General features: G+C 33.7%; 1 protein-coding gene across 5 annotated transcripts in view; it reads right to left on the bottom strand.

The window, feature by feature from the left end:
* trc (Serine/threonine-protein kinase tricornered) overlaps positions 1-18,520 on the bottom strand; it is a 274,402-nt gene that overhangs the window by 178,256 nt on the left and 77,626 nt on the right. The window contains exon 1 of one of the 5 annotated variants that reach the window (XM_090394417.1): positions 9,062-9,181. The exons of 3 other annotated variants lie outside the window; for them this stretch is intronic. In XM_090394417.1, coding sequence (XP_090250543.1) covers positions 9,062-9,082 — 21 coding nt within the window. In that variant the 5' untranslated portion in view covers positions 9,083-9,181. Of the gene's footprint in view, positions 1-7,541; positions 7,644-9,061; positions 9,182-18,520 lie in introns of those variants that run through there. One more of the 5 variants, XM_090394423.1, reaches the window with a different exon arrangement.

Raw genomic sequence — 18,520 nt, 5'->3', positions numbered from 1 at the left:
AATTATTAAAAATTATATTGTGTTGACATTTGATTTCTTACCGTAAAGACTTTTTTTTTTCAAATTTTAAATGTTAAAATAAACTGTATCTGAACCATACAAAAAATGTTTATTTATTTTTTATTTTATTTATACGCTAACAACGTTCCTGGCTTCGGCTAATTTTATCGCATCTAAACCCAGTCCTTACAAGAACAATAAAGTTTGAAGGGGGGGGGGTTTCCGTCTGTTTCATGAGAACAAAGATATCCTTGCTATGATTCTCTGCTCTCTCTCTCTCTCTCTCTCTCTCTCACACACACACACACACACACACACACACACACACACACACACACACACACACACACACACACACACACACACACACACACACAATGTTTGGTTCGGTTCGATGATGTCGAAACGTACTATCGACCACTGACCTCCAACCTCCACAAGCGAAAAACATTATTTCCTGGAGACAGAAAAAAACTAAATGCAAACCGAGGCCGCAACACTAGGATACACTTGACCAAATAAGGGTAATTTCCATTCGAAGAATTATCTCAGTGCTCAGTTGTTAGGCGTTAACTGGTACTGGTTGTGCGTTCCATGGAACAAACACGGTCCAAATTACTTTGCATGCTCAGTGGCCATCGATAATCTTCTTTGTCTATGTGTGGCACAAACAACTTTTCAAAACAGTTGTTAAATAACCTTTCATTAGTCATTTACATATTCACATAACGCATGTTATGCGCATGGATAATATAAAGCGGATGGTCTACCACATTTTCAATATAAAGAATGGTCAACATTGCAACATTAAGTTAAAAAAGTGTACCGCACAACTGAGCATTTAAGAAAATTGCAATTTTCTATCTCCTAAATCTATTTAAGCCACGCGAGTGAAATTTGTTATCTTTAAATTTCTCTGTCTGTAAAGAAATGTCTTTCTAAATTATGAAGTGCAAGCTACATAAACAAAAATTTAGCATTTTGGGAGATTAGCATTTGTAGTTCTGAAGTTTCCCAGGAAAAGATTTAAAACGTAAAACTGCCCGAACTTCTTAAATAACTTTTAAGAAAACAAGGAACCACCATGAACGTTTACTTATCTTACAATATATACAAGTATATCGAACATATACTGTTATGCAAGCAATAAAAAGTTAAAAACATCTTTAAGATAAGCATTACTATGATTCTCGAAGTACAGTACTTAAAACTGATACGAGAATTTTTACTTGTAGACCTTTGTTTATTTTATTTGCATCTTTTGATAATATAAGTAAAATGATATAATGATGATATAATAGAATTTTTAGGCAAACTTCCGTATGAAGAATTACTGTGTGCGGAAAATTTAGAAAACAAAATCAATAAACGGCATACTCAATAAAGTTAGATCGAGTGTCCACAGAATAAATTCCGAATTCAATTTTTTTTTTATATTTAATGGGCAATAAGTTAGTCTCATTATTTACCAAAAGCCACAGGAAAAAAAAGAATTTATCCTGGAATTCGAATCCATCCCACTCTTATGAATTCAAGAATTCCATTTTGTAAAGTTTTAAAAATTTTTCTAGGATGTGTCAGACTTAAAGACGCAGCTGAGGTCGAGGGCTACGTGTATTCTCGAGGAAACCCAGATTCTTTATCTCTCAAAATCAATAAACCGGATAGAGGAACATCAAACATAATATACTGGCATAATAACCTCTGTTGCTTCGATGTATTTCATTACTACTATTTTCGTTTCTGTCTTTTGCAGGAGACAGGAAGAAACTCGGCCATTTACACAATCTCGCTCACCGCAGTTGATAAGCATTTATATAAGGGTTCTTGTTTCCTAGATGGGGACGACCCCAGATCCTTCCCATCAAACGATGCCCTTGTCCTTCCGTAGTGAGAAGAAATATATTTACGAAAAGCTTATAAACCAAAATACACTAAGTTTAAAATACGTACTGAAGCATTCTCAGTTTTAGAATTAAATTACTGATATGTATATATAATCACATGGGGTCTATTCTGCGATAATGTAAACGCACGCACACACACACACACACACACACACACACACACACACACACACACACACACACACACACACACACACACACACACACACACACACACACACAGAGAGAGAGAGAGAGAGAGAGAGAGAGAGAGAGACGCAACTTATGTTTGCATGCTGTCAATGGAACATGAAGTTAATCATCCAACGATAATTCACCAAAAGGCAATTTACCGAAAACACGAGTCATCAAACAATTAACCGAAAAAGCAATTGATCCAAAGAGCAGTTGGTATAAAACAATTCACCAGAAGGCTATTATCCAACTACAATTCATAAAAATTTGCAAATCATGGAAAATTTACCGAAAAATAAATGGAAAGGAATCATTCATGTTGTAAAAAAACATGCTATCTTTAGCCTAAAAAATGATGAAAAGATAACTGAAGAACTGCAACTTCACCAACTCACTCTTAACGGATATTCTAGATGACTGCAAAAATATACTATTCTCCAATCCTCCCTCTGAAACCAAATCCTAGTTGTACAATAGAGACTCAATTTCAATCCCTTATTACATCGGCAGGTTCTCATGAAAAATCGCTAATCTCCTCAAATCTTATGACACCAGAGTGGCATACAAACTTTTTCTTACCATAAATAGCCTCCTCTGCTCTCCCAAAAAACAATAACTCCCTTCTACAAACATCCTGAGATCTAGAGAATTTCTTGCTCCTGCAGCTTTTCTTACATATGTCAAACTTAAGTTTTGAGATATGAAAGAAAGAATATTTCGGAGACGTCATAATAGAGAAGAAAGATCAGGTTTAGCCTATCACTCTTCACACGCCAGATTAAACTTTTCAGCTAATCATTTCCAAGCAATGTTGGAAAGCTGAAGACTCGTGCCACCTTCTATTGTTTCTACGTGTTTCTATTATTTATACTACAACGGTTTCTGCAAGCTTCGCTTGTTAACTAATTCCTTTTTTTTTTTTTTTGTCATTAAGCTTCTTTCATCGAAAATTCTCCCACTTAAACGGCCTTGATCGGGAAGCTGAACACAACTTCACTGAATTATCCAGAAATTAATCAAGCATTTAACAAACCAAAAAAGTATAGACGTAAAGATATGTAGTTTGTAACGCGCCGTTTGAAACCGCGTTATACGAGGTATTAGTGTATCATTAATGAATGGTACTTAATATATAATAGAACGTGTGTTCAATTACATTGTTATGGGAGTTTTTTATTTTTTTTTTTCACACAGTAATTTGTTACGATACATGCATATACAGCAATACCTCAAATAGTATTTAATATATTCGGAACGCATTAATCTCACTAACTAAAACCGCAGTGAGTGGAGTTTTAATATATCGAGTTGTAGTGTAATGCGTTCCAAACATTTACGTTAATAAGTTGCATATAAAAAGTTAGTAAAATGGACACGTCTTTGCTGTTGCAATACTGTACTGTGACTAGATATTGCAATACTGTAATGTGGCTAGATATTCCGAGTATTACAAAAATTTCAAGAAATTTTGTTCGGAAGCACATTCCGCCTTAATTTTGTAATACACTGCTACTCCAATGAAATGAATAAATATTTATATAAAGTGTAATCAATATAATTGCTCATCTGACGAAATTATAATAAATGTACTGTAACCCATTTGACACCGATTACAAACGTATTACTGTATGATGAATGGATATTTAATATATAATAGAACAAATAAGTGTTCAATTATATTGTTTTACGGTGTTTTTTTTCACAGTAATTCTTAAACATTCACAATAAGTTCAAATTTTAAAAAAAATTACTATTAATGTAAAATGTGATCAATATACAGAAATTGCCTATCTGACGAAATTACAATAAATGTACTATATACATTTTACACTAATCACAAACCGCATTATAGTGAAACCGCCTTTGCAAGATATTATTGTATAATTAACGAATGGGTATGATTCATTATACATTAGAACACATGTGTTCAATTACAATGTTTTTATAAATGAACACTTTTTGCTTTGTAATTTTATAACTGAAAGGGTTTTACACTTTTGTTTTTAATTTTTCATAGTAATTCGTAAACACTCAAATTCACTAGAGTTGGTACTAATTTCAAGCATCGGGACAACAGAATCCTTAATCTATCAGCATAGGAGTCAAGTACTGTAATTCAAATTTGAGGGCACGTTTCAGTGCAAATAAGCACCAAAATATGTAGATTTCAACTACTGTATTTTTTCAGCTAAAGCTGAAACCCTTCTGAACTACTATAAGACTAGGATCTAAAAACCAATTGTAAGAAGGGAGGAAAAAAGTATTACAATTATCTACGTTACATGATAAGAAAAAATAATGTAGTTTGTAAAATCAAATCAAAAATTACTAAATTTCAGGCTTTATGATTAATAACCATTAATAACTCGTAAGAAAAAAAAAATCTAGGGTAATCTGTAAAAAAAAAAAAAAAAAAAAAATATTTTCTATCGAGTAGTTCAAACACTAATTTTGATCCATTGTGATTGATGGCTATGAAAATATGGCCATCACAATGAATCGATCTTGGGGGGGGGGGGGAGAGTTGAGTAGACCAGCGTTTTTCAACCTTTTTACACCTGCGGAGTGGAGAAAATAGGAAAAATATTTCGCGGACCGAGCTGACGGCTAAGACAGAAATATAAACCAATGTAGATAGTATTTTATTTATTAAATCCAAAGAAATTTTTGGCGGACCACCAGGAAATTTCGTGGACCACAGGTTGAAGAAGGGAGTAGACGATTTGAGAATACACACTACGAATCACATACGACCTATGACTGAGCATCTGCGATGATCGCTTTATTTATTTATTTATTCGTATGGAGTTTCCTCCCTTTTTCTCCCCCGTCCCTATTAGGGCGAGTTGGGTCCCTTCATGGGGAGGGGGGGGGGTAAGTATTTATGGCTGTAGATCCGTGTGTGTGTATGTGTGTTTACGGGGTTGGTTTGCCTGCTTGCGAGATGAAAAACGCCAGCATAGGAGCAGTAGGGTTTTTTCCGCCAGATAAACTGGCGGAAAAAACCCTACTGCTCGCACCCAAGGCCGGCTACCTTGGCTATGGCTGAGGAAGATCCTCAAATTCCTTCCCCAGTCATATGGTTGCGAAGCGCACAGCGACTAGGCTAATCGCCAGGAAGCGATGATCGCTAATTCATAAGTAGTATAGAAATAGAAGACACGACACAACATATATTTTTTTTTTAAAAAATGAATTTTAATTAGGAAAAGATTTTTAGAAAATTTTCTAGTGTTTCTTCCTTTTTCTTTGGGGTGGGGGGGGGGAGGCCTCCTCTGGGTAAGCCACTGCATTACAGAATAATAATCTAAAATAGAACAAAATCATTATTAAAAGCCTAAATGATAATCTGCTTTGGCTGGGTGCGTCTGAGATCATGTTAGATAATTATAACAAAAACGATAAAATAATATTTCGACAGAAAATAAGTTGCAGTAAATTATGAAAAAGGAATGCACAGAAAATTATCGGTGAACTGTTGCTTCGATGAACTGCCATTCGACGAATTTGAATGGAATGTTTATCACAGGATGCCATATCAGTGGTCTGTCAATTTAACACTGGTAAAAGACTTAACGTCAAAAAGTAGCAGGCAAATATTATCGACTGACAGAAATGTGAGGATACCACCTCAACAGGAAATGCATAGGAAGTGCAGTACAGAAATCTCGGAGCTGAATGAAGAAATGATCAACTCAGTTCAAATTATAAGGGAGTACAGGTTAGAAAACCACTGTTAACGAGCTGCAAAAATTTAGATTTTTACTGAAGGGTAGTTGCATGTAAATCAAGTATGAATTATGGCAATCAGCAGTACAGACATTGGTGTAAAGAAAATTATGACTTTTTCCGTAGATAGTTCTAAGACCATATGGCGAGACCAAACCAACAAATACCCTTTTCCAATGAGGTTGATGACTGAGAAGGTCTAGTACATCATTCCGATGAAGTACGTGTGCATGCGTATTGGGAATGTTGTATGACTCAGTACACCATTCACAGCTATAACAGTTTGGTGGCAAAGATATAACGACTGAAGCTCTTTTTCCTAATGTGGAGTCGAAGTTTTTTTTTTGTTGTTGTTGTTGTTGTTGTAGTGCCTAGACGGATGAATTCCAACAGATATGCAACACTTACGGAAGAGGTTTATTTCAACACAACAGTGCAGCACGTCATATTTCAGATGCTTGGGGGGAACTGCTGAGATAACTTTGACTTTTCTATACAGTCCCCGTCTCAACCAAGAGAATACTGGGACTAACTAGAATGTCTGGTATGGGCCAGCTTAGTGCATTCAACAGTACATGGAATGATGGTAAGGCTGAAGGAAGAATAGCTCAAATACCCGATTCATCACAAACAGATGGAGAGTATCTAGAAGAATGAAAAGTGTAATCAGGGGACCGGCACACTACTGTGGACAATTTAGGTTTCTCTGAAATACAAAGTTATCCTAATATTCACTTCAAGAGTGTATTTTAATACAAATGAGATAACTGCATGTTATTTAAGACCTGGGGAGCAGGTCTTAAGTTTCATGACCCCTATAGTTGAGTTACTGCTGATCTGTAGCTATCGATGATATGCTCTTTCTGTCCTTGACATTTTGTAGTAATTAAATTAGTGAGTAGTCCAGGGACAAAACTTGACGATCTTCTCCCACTTCCAGTATGTGTGACTCTAGACTAACTTTGCTAATGTTTATTACGTCTCTCGAGTTAAAATAACTTGTAACTTTTTTCTTTACAACTTAGATAAATATGAGAACCCTAAGTCGTCAATTAATGTATCCCCATTTAGACTTTAGCTTTGTGTCAAGTTCTTTGTCAGTTGTTAAACTACGCTACTAACCTAGATAAATATATTCGACAATCCCCGCTGGCAATTTCTGAAATGAAGATCACGAGGTCACAGAAACAAAACACATATAAACCCGGACAATGTTCAGATTTCAGAGGAGCATGAGTAGATGCGAATCTCTGAGATGTCAAAAATTAGTATATCATATAACGATCCCATGAGTTCATATTCACAAAAATGAAGTTTTGATTCATAAATAAATCTCGTTAATCAATTCTGTGCATGTATCGGGAAATGAAATATAAACACATTAATAATTCGACATCGTGTATTACAGAAATTACATTAGCTTGGAAGTATACAATGTCAAATTATGTTCATTGAAAAGTATACCGTAACTCTTTGTGTGTGTGTGTGTGTGTGTGTGTGTGTGTGTGTGTGTGTGTGTGTGTGTGTGTGTGTGTGTGTGTGTGTGTGTGTGTGTGTGTGTGTGTGTGTGTGTGCGTGTGCGTGTGTGTGTGTGTGTGTGTGATGAAAAAAAAAAGACATACAAAATGTTTCTTATTAAATGTAACAGCAACATACTGCTTCAAATTATCTATGTGACGATAATTTCATTTAAAATGAACCTAGCCAACAACATTAAATTTAGAGTATTACCTCTAATTAAACCTGTTGTGATTCGAGTTTCTTTCAATGGTGAATGCGCTTTTGAGGTCTACTGTTGATAGCCATACTGAATATGTCATAGCACGATTACATTCAAGGCGTTGTTTTGTTCTTAACTACTTAAATCTTCAAGGATAGGGCGTCGGTTGCTGCTATGTTCGAGGTGATTATTATCCACTTGTATCTTATCGCAGCTTATGCTAGAAATAAACATAAAAGTGGAAAAACGCACACAAAACAATTTTAAGAGCAAATTATAAATTCGTAATTAGGCTAGAATTTCAGTGTGATGTATGGATGCATGTAAAGCTCTTTGAAGATAGCCTGATTGTTTAAAAATGTATTCGGATTGGACATATTATAAGGCATATAATAACATTTGTTTCCTGGCTATCGTTCTCTTACTCTCGATTTTAACGTATTTGATTATTACTATATTATTACTGTTTTTGCTTGTTGAAGGAGATAATCAGAATCCCCGGTTTATCAAATCCTTATTTGTCATAGTGTATTATATGACGTCTGTAAACTTTTATGAGTGGGATATTTCGCTTCTGAAATGTTTTCAGAATATTCGAGCTATCTTTAAAATCTGGAAAGTAAAGATGTGTTGATAATCAAATAAAATGAAAGAATTATCCTCAGTGAACATAAAACATTGAACTATCCAGTTCCCTAAATCATAAATATTATTGAGGCAGTAAGATGATTTAAGACCTTGAATGTGGAATGACATTACTCCCACTGAAATCATATGAAGACTTTTTCTATTTTCTCCCCTACTTTTCCCTAATCGCGCCACGTTTTAACATATTTGATTATAGTATATTACTAATGTTTTCGTGTTTTTTTTTTAATAATGAAATCAAAATTTTTCTGGTCTCTATCCATATATATTACGAATTCTCTCTCTCTGAACGTAACCTCTAATTTGATCAAGAAGTTATTTCTAAGAACATGTTTCCCCTTATTTAAAGCTATCTGTATAGCATGCAGAATACGCAAAGATGTCGCTAGTATACTGATTGTTAAGTAAATAAGTAATAACAGTAATAATAAATGAGGTTATTGGTATACTTGAGAATATTTATCCTAAAGACCGATCACAACCGCATTTTATTAAAAACAAGATGCTACGCAACTAGAAACTAAAATTTTTCTTTTAATGAAAACAAGATATACTCAAAATAATGTTTATAAATAATGCAATAACGTGTTTAATGCATATGACAAAAAAAAAAAAAAAAGAGTAGGTTTGTGAATTATGTCGGACTGGAGTGCTCAAAATATTGTATGCGATTTTTCTGTGTTAAAGCGACCATGACAACAAGGTAACCGCTATGAATCGTTTGCTGCTCAATTTATGATACAACATTTGATTAATCATGTTGCAAATCATATATAACAAAGAATAAGCTCTAATATATTTATTTTATACTGATAATATGAATATGAGATGAGAAAACAACAATATTCTCAATAATCCCACAAAGCAAAATGAAACCACCTACTTTTATCCAGAATGGTAGCATAGCATTAATACATATCAATTTCCATAGATCACATTACATGTCCAGGTCTACTTTCCGCACAGGTCACAAACACAGAGAAAAGAGAGGAGACCTCGCCGCGTACACTGGCAGCGTCTCAACAAATACATGTACACAGCGAAGTCAAATGCGCGCACAGATAGACACACACACATACATACTTCGCCGAGTATTGGGCGATTAACAATAACGTTAAGGAAACCAAATGCACACATGTACATGCATATTGTAATAACAAAAAAGTCGTTTATTATCAACTGAATCACCTCTTCTAAAGTACAGCGCAATGTGTACCAAGCTCTTTAGATACGCAATACAAATAAATGGGTATCAAACGCCACTACATAACAAGCACACAATGCTTATCCGCTTATACTTAAGTGCTTTTTGATAACAAGCGGTCACCAATACGATGAAACTGGGACCAGTTTTAAAATCAAGGATGTGCTATCATCTCTTCAACGGTGAAATATATGGTAGAATTAGGTCAGCTCACCTTACTTGTTCTTAGTGACGCCGGTTGGCCTACTTCCGCTTGCCAACTGCAGTACTCACAATGATACAAACTTCTAACAGCGGCTACACATGATTGAACCTTTTTTTCAAAATAATTACCAAAGTTTTGAACATACAAAAGAAAGGAACACTGTTCCACTCTTCATAATTTGTTTCTACAAGTATTACCTATTCCGGAAGACAACGAAACTTATCACTCTATTTCACTTCATTATGTGATACGAAGTCATTAAATTCGTTTCAGTTGGTTAAAGAAAAACTTACTGACCATTATAACTTTCGTATGTTTAGCGGTTGCAAATTTGTGCCACTTAAACGTTATTTATAGACAAAAGTCACCGAACTTATTTTATAAAAAAGGAGAGGAAAGGAAAAAGATCTCGTATGTAATGGAGTATGATGGGAAAAAAAAAAAAAAAAAAAAAAATATATATATATATATATATATATATATATATCTTTTAGTATGAAGCTATAACGACAATTACTATTCAGTGCTCATCTTCTTTTCTAACTTCTAAATTTCAAGAAGAATCTACTGTTTCATGTTTCTTTTGTTAGGCGATAGCATAATATGCGATAGCAGCATATTAATAGATTTCTAAACTTATACTGAATTCTTAAGATACACACATTCGATCTGCTATTTTTATGCAAAGCTGTATTATGTAAAAAAAAAAGTTTCTCTCTCTCTCTCAGATATTTGAAGACGCTGGATTTTAACTTGATTAGGCAAGAAATTCGGGTGCCCAGTTGTCCTAAAACTTTGAACTTATGAAAGTAGATGTATTTTATATATTCGATACAGATTGTGAGAAATATTTCTTTTTTTAAAGTGCTAGAAAAAAAATGAAAACTCATAGGGTTTTTTCAAGAATAACTGAAGAACAACATACGAGTTTCTACTTTCTTTTGCAGAGAATCATAACAACTTTAATAACTGCCTCATTCACAATATAGCATTATGTTTTGCCGTTTTTCGAAATATTTCAGTAAGAAACGGTTCAAAATTGTATTTAATGACTAAACGTATACAATGCGATGGGTAGTCTTTGTTTTTAATTTTGCAGGGAAATCCTCTCATTTTTATATATACGAATAAATTTTTATATATACACGTAAATAAATGTTAGAAAGTTCATAATTATGTTATGCAATTCTCCATCGTGTACTGGAACTGCGTTTTTCTAAATGCGACCAACATTATTTTTATTGCAACCTGCGCTTTGCTGAAAATCAGGGATTTTGACATTTTTCAACTTACGGATGCTTAGAGTAATAATGTTCGCATCAGAACATTACTCGCTTATCCATCCTTGTCACTTATGAAAATTTCCGTCAGTGATATATTTAACCGTTAATTTAAATAATAGTAATTTAAGCAATTTTAGACTGAATCTTAACCAAACTCCATAAACCTCTGGTGCTTGCTTCCATTTCTTCTTCCATCTGAAACATTTCGGAGATGAAATTCAAACGCTCTTCAAACTGATCAAAAATAACAGTAACTCTCACAAAGATTTATTTTTTTAAACAGACAAACCCATATAATATCGCATCCAAATGCTTAAGACTAAAGACAAGGAGATGTGATACGACCAGAAACGAGGATTATTTCTCCAGTCTCAAGATACGTAACTGCGAAAGAACCCGGTAGGTTATTATCGGATAAACTTCCATTCCGTAGTAATTGAACTCTTCTCCATCTACAAGGTTTCCCACACCTATCTCTTCTCCCCATTTTCACTCTCTCTTTCCCAGGACATGGCTTCTGTAGAGAGTAGTCGCGAAAACAATGCAACATTTATCCTTAAATGAAAAGACCTGAGTCGAATCCTGTCTAGAAAACGATTGACGATTTTTTGAACGATGAAGGGTTTATAATTGAAAGTGAGTTAACCGGTCTCATATTAAGGTTGCAGGATCAGGATTTTTTCCTTCTGAAAACTTGGCTGGAGAATGCATGCAATTCGTTCACTATGGCCGTAAATCCAATCAAACAAAAAAATAACATATGCTCTTCAACAAACATCTTATGACTCTGAACTTCATAATCGTCAACTATAACCCTTCTTTCCTCGCATTCTTTACTTCGGAGAGTCACTCCAATACTATCAGTCTGCCATTCCACCATCCCCATCAACAAGAAATCTTTAATAAACAATGAATTACGCTATCGCGTACATTGATTATTATGTTAATTAAATTTGGGAAATCAACTTCATTACTTTACATCAAAAGAACGGGAGAAATATATATATATATATATATATATATATATATATATATATATATATATAAAGTTTACTCAATGAGATAATTTCGATGTAGTAATAGCGTATACTGAATAAGGTGAGCCTCCGCATCTCAGTCACGAGGATGTCCTCTTCCCCGTTTTCCCCCCTTCGGCTGGAAAACAATGGATTCAAATCCCATGATGACGCGAACAATCTTTCTAGGGTTTTTCAGGCGAAAGTGAAATAACAGAGCTACATGAAACGCCGGTAATCCTTAACCAGAAGACAGTTTATTCCAGGATGGATACAAGTATCATAAATAAAGGTAAGATAATATTCATTTCTAATTATTTTAATATGCTATATTTACTGTAAATTCATCAGAAATGTTATTCTTCCTCCCATATTTAAAATCAGGGTATGAATAATATTCAAATCTTCTCTTCGAATGCATTTGCTAATGGCAATTTTCGTTTTAGGGTATGTCTCTGTTACTCAGATGCTCGGCGATAGAGACATGCCTTAAAACGAAAATTGCCATTAGCAAATGCATTCGAAGGGAAGATTTGAATATTATTCATACCCTGATTTTAAATATGGGAGGAAGAATAACATTTATGATGAATTTACAGTAAATATAGCATATTAAAATAATTAGAAATTAATATTATCTTACCTTGATTTATGATACTCATATCCATCGTGGAATAAACTGTACGGCATCTGTTGATGTGCAACGAACAGATGGATAGATAACTGATTATCAAGCTGTATAGAACATGGTACAAAAAAAGTAGAAACAGTATCACCGTTGAATGATTTCATATATAATAGATTTTATTGTTTTGTGAATTCAACCAAAACACAATAGTAACCAAAAGAGCTTCGCAGTCCTTTTGGGACCTTTGTTCTAAATGTATTAATAAGCTACTTTTGCACACCGCTTTCATCTGCTTTATTGCATATGTTTCAGCTAATTAATGTAACTACAATCAAATATTACATGAGTGAATATCAGTGACAAAACTTCCATAATGCGAAGTACTAAGAACAGAAACATAGGGGGAAACTCTGTAAAAGTTTTTGAAAGACTCGGTGAAAGTACATGTGGGGAGAAGAATTACTTTTCCCGTAACATTTCATGGTAAGTAACTCAATATTCTTGGACAAATATCATGATTTTCGTTTACTGTTGAAAGTTGCATGCCTGTAACTTTCAACAGTAAACTTTTCCAAGTGTCATATACATTTCAAAGCCATCAGCTACCTTACATTGTTCCTGAAATGCCTCAAATATAATTCTAATTCGTTTCCAACAGCTCTATCGTTTCATATGTGTTCGATTTTGTCAGTTCTTAATCCGGGAAGATCTTAACTGCATTAGTTCATCTTTTTTGGTTTTCCTAGAGGCCCTTCGACTTGTCAGAACTTATATTTTGGTCTTTTAAAATGCTTTGCTAATCTTTCCTCTCCCATTCTATTTAAGCGACCATACTACCTGAGATTAGCTCTGTTCATAAATTCTTGAATACTAACAAATGCCAAGTTCATTTCTAATATCTTCCTTTTTAATACAATTATGTCATCGATACCACGTATCTGTTCACGCTCTTAATTTTCCTTAATCTTTCCAATCTTTGATCAACCGTTTTATTTCAAACCTCAGATCCATAAATTAAAATTGGCTTGAACACTGTCTTGTATACAGCTACTTTAATGATTTTAAGTAGCTCATTTCTCTCTTATTCCACATAACGTTACTCAACTGGTTTCCCTCGTATTTTATTCGTATTATATTATTTATTTACACATTTAATTTGCCATCTTTCCAAATATGTTTTATTGTTCTTTAGGTTTCTCATTCAGGGTGCAGTGCTGCTTTCCTTGTTTTTGTCTATTTTCACAGGTATATAAAATACCATCTTTATATAACATGAAATTTACATATTCGTAGCTGAACCCATCTAAGGTGGGTATATTTCTGCATATAGGGGACCATAAATAATCCATTTGGATAAGATTACTTCGTTCCTTTTAAGTGCGAAAGCATATGCGTGTGTGTGTGTGTAATGTTATTTCATTCCAATTGTAACGCATGTATTTTCTAATGCAGATTATTACAAAGGAACAAAAAATAAAATCCAGAAATAATAAAGATAAAAGTAAACAATGCAGTACAGTATAAGAAATGGATAAGTGTTGAGAGTGCAAACAGAATAACAGGGTCAAGAACGAACTGTTTTGATTATATGAAAAGAATGGAGAAAAGCAGGGTATCTAGGAAAGTATTTGAAGGAAAATAACTGCCAAAAATGTGGTGGATGACAAAATAATAGAAAGAGTCAATTCAGTTAGAAATGCCGGTCTGTTAAATATAGGAAGATAAGAAATTTTTTAAAAAGTAAAAAGTATTTAAAAAACGAAATAAATAACTAAAAGATTCCGAGGGCTTGTTTGAAGAGTAGACAATAAATTATCTTAATATTTTCGAGAACGACTATGAGTTCTTCTGAATGTAGAGGGAGATATTTTCTTAATTAGTAAAAGAAAACACACACACACACTCACATAAATATATACACACATACACACACACACGTGTGTGTGTGTGTGGGGGGGGTTCAGACAGATAGCAAAGAAGCTTCTTTCTTATCGGCTCTGTAAGCTTAGTCGGATTTTTTAATCGTAAAGCGTATAAGCTGATCTTTCCACAGATGCAGATCCGAAAAGATTATTTTTTTCATAAGCCATCATTATACGTATTATCCAATAAGAGACTAGCTTGCTTAACTGTTGTAGCAGACATATTTACGAATAGTTCTGTTGGTACAATACATCTTTCTACGCTCCTTGTGTGTTGATCCTCAACCCCTACTGGATGCTGGGGAAGCAATTCTACTTTACTAGGGAATTGTTATAGAACAAGGTAGTTTCCAGTTGCCTTCGTTGCCCAATAATATTCTGTCTGTAAATGTGTGTGTTCACGGAGTCTGGGAGGAATAAACCTTCACCGCCGTATTACACTGGCTAACTCATCTCTGACTGAAAAACCCTGATAACGGTTCTTCCCTTATAACATTTTTTTTAAAAAAATGTGTTATAAGCGAATATTTAAAAAACAAACTAATTTTTATTTTTTTTAATATTAAAAAACCTCCTTATATGCATAAAACAAAAGCAACGATACGCCAGTCACAACACAGTATTAGCAAAGCACAGATACTTTGCTGTAATTTGTTGTAAATTTCCTAAACGTTTCAGAGCATTATTGTGATATGCCAGCGATTTTCAACCGGTGTGCCGCGAGATTTATGAAAACAAATTAATTGAAAGAAATAATGTCGTAATTTGAGCATTTATTTATTAGTATCTGGTCTTCAATCTTCTTGTGTGTGTAAATCAATCAAAATTATGCCTATTTTTGCCAGATCATCAAAAAAATTAAAAGAATATATTTTTAGTGTGCCGCAGAATTTTAATAATTAGTCTAGGTGTGCCGTGTTATGAAAAAGGTTGAAAATCACTATGATATGCAATTATCGCAAATGCAACATTGTGTAGGTAATAATTATTTAATTAAAAATAACCATTATCATACATAATTATGCAGCTGCTAAGAACTATAAAACTTAAATATATAAATATTTTTAAACTATGTTGTTATAACAACAGTAATGAGTATTAAAAAGTTTTACAAATTACTACCACTGTTGATATTTTTCTTATGCTAATTATTTGATTCGCTACATTTGGTAAAAAAAAAAAAAAAAAAAAGCCTTCGTTTAGTAACAATACAACTTTTATGGTTTTTTGAGTATAACATAGGCAGCTTTTGTTGTTGTTACTTCGAATTTATGTAAAACAGAGAACGTGAGAATCTGGTCTACCAAGTAACTCTGTGTTCCGGAACAGTGACTTGGAAGAAGTGTACAATCGTCAATTCGCGATGATGATTATATCCTCACTAAACAAAAAGTGAAGACCTATTCATCCGTTAGTAACAGCAGCAAGTAGAGTGTGAGAAAGAGGGCAAGGTAAAGAGATACTGCCTGGAAGAATTAGTATACACATCTACCCTGGAAGAATTTTGTGGACAGTGTAACAAACACGCTGACTAAAAACTGAAGTTTTTGCTAAGTGATTAAAACAATAACATAATTTTTGTCTATATAATTTACTTGATAACCAAGCGAAAACAAAATGAAAAACTCTCGACAACTATACGCGATACCTTAAATCATGCACCTATTTTTCTTACGAGTAAGATGCCACTTATAGTTGTAGAGTTGTAGAGTACGACAGCTTTACGCACAAGGTTTGCGCGTAAAGCTGTCGTACTTCACGCGCAAACTTTACTTTTCTTGTTTATTGTAATTTAAGAGAAGCTTAATACTTTTCCAATTATGGGAATACCTAATTATAATGCATTTATACAACTGATGAACTGAATGACACATCTGTTTCATTATGCTGTGTAATGGACAAATGAAAAAATGTTATGTTATTAACATAACGTCATCTCTCCAGAAATGAATGGGAGGAAATACTGATTTAAATTCATGCATAATGAAAAAAATTGTTTAAGAGGCTTGATTACGATAGATCAAAATTATTAAAAGAAATATAAATATTAGTTCATCATTTTTCGTCAACAAGAAGGGCTAAAAATATATATGTTTGAGCCTTAACGTTTCAAAAGTGTTTAAAAGTGAGTAGTTCAAATTTTGCCATGACACTGAACTACTCAGAAAATCGACTTTGTAAGAGCCACATATTCATCTTTTATTGGTGCTCTTGATTACCGATTTCACTGGCCTGAAAAGCTGTTTCAAACTCTCGCTTCTCAACAAAAATATGAAAAAAAAAAAACAAAAAAATCCAGAATCTCACATCGGCTCATGCTTGAAACTTTTTTTTTCTCTTGAGGCGCATGGCATGAGTTAGTATCTTTTGGATAATGTAATACCATGGAAACTAATGCAAACGGTTTGCATTTTTGTGCGCGCAAACTTTACTTTCACGCGCAAACTCTCGATTACTTTTGAAATATTTTGAAGTTTCAAAACGACGGTTTTCACCAACATGGAAAAGAAAGGACAGTACATATGTACAATCATTTATTTAATTATTTTCATAGCCAAATGGAAGCCACCAAAAATCTTCCATTTGGCCATGAAAATAATCTGTTAAGCATGATTTACAAACTGATCGGGAGTTCACCGAAAAAATAAGTTTCATGCATGAGAATCAACCGTTACAAACAATTGTCACGTCAGTGCAGCTCTTCATCAAAGGCTAATAGCACTAAAGGTAAACGTATGGGTTCTTGGGTAAAAGATGTGAATTTATGTTTTAGTAGATACCAAGATCTGCAAAAGTTAGCATTCTGAACTTCTCGATTACTTTTTTTTTAACTTTAAAAGTTACAAAATAATCGAGATAATCTAACTTTTAACAACCGAACTCATTCCTTTAAGGCTTCAGTGAAGAGGAGAGTCGGGTGTAATAAGATCAGTATACATACGCATGTAGAAATTATATAATTTTACTTCCCTAACTTCCTTTTTTTGTAAACATATTCCTTTCCCTATTTTAACATAAAAAAAATAGAATATAAAAACACAACCAGGATACTTTCGTAAAATTTCCACCTTTGATTATTTCTTCAAGAAACCCTATATCCACTTCGAAATCTGAGCATAACCATCTCTTGCGTAATCGATCAAAACGCGTCATTTTTCTCAAGCCACTTTTAATAACCTATTCATTTGACCAACATAAAGAGGTATTAATAATTACAACCGTCTCAGTGTCTATTCTATTACTGTACTAAATTAAGTATCTGCACACCATGTCGAGGCAAAAGCAATTAGTGGTTCTGATAATATTAATTGCCGCACAGCGCCATCTAAAACTAGTCAAAAGAAGGTAAAATATTTCACCGTTCAAAGTATAAATCGATAATTATATGATTGTCAAATGGCCTTCGGTTGGCGATGGTTTGATAAGAAGCTAAAAAGAGTAAGCATGTTCATTTGTGCAAGCTGAATGGTCAAACAGGTTCTATAGAAAACTTCCCAGTGGTGGTGGTGACGTCACAATTAAAATATAAATAGTTCCTTGTCTTTTGTTAACAGGCTAAGCAACTTTTTTATTTATTTGAAGATTTAAAGAGAACTGTTCGTCCTCTAGTTCAAAAATCCTCAAGGATATAAAAATATTTTCCTAAGATCAGCAAAAAGAAAAGACAAATTTAGTGGATATGAATAAGTGGAAAAACCAGAATAAGCAGTACTAATGGATGTCTGACGGCGACAGTAAAAAAAAATATGCAAATGCAGTAGGTTAATTGTGGTTGTTATGTTTGTTCTACATGTAACATGTTCTACAAGTTTGTTCTACATGTTATGTTTGTTCTACATGTAACCAATGAAGATATAATGCCCATCCGAAAAGCCATTTTGAATGCCGAATATATATATAAACGATTCATTCGGCATTCAAAATGGCTTCTCGGATGGGTAAAATGACTACGTGAAAAGAAAAAAAAATTTTTTTTCTAGTTAGTTTTTCCCCTTTTTAAGAAATATAATTTACAAATTCAGTTTCATCATAAAGAACATTATTCTTATTATCACACGACACCTCCGTGAAGTTCCGGGAGTTA

The sequence above is a fragment of the Typopeltis vanoorti genome, chromosome 6 (genome assembly GCF_054136105.1).
Source record: "Typopeltis vanoorti isolate ZY-2024b chromosome 6, IOZ_Tvanoo_1.0, whole genome shotgun sequence".
In the NCBI taxonomy this organism is placed as follows: Eukaryota; Metazoa; Arthropoda; class Arachnida; order Uropygi; family Thelyphonidae; genus Typopeltis; species Typopeltis vanoorti.
Note: the sequence above shows the minus strand (reverse complement) of the source record. Positions and strands in the feature narration are given on the sequence as shown.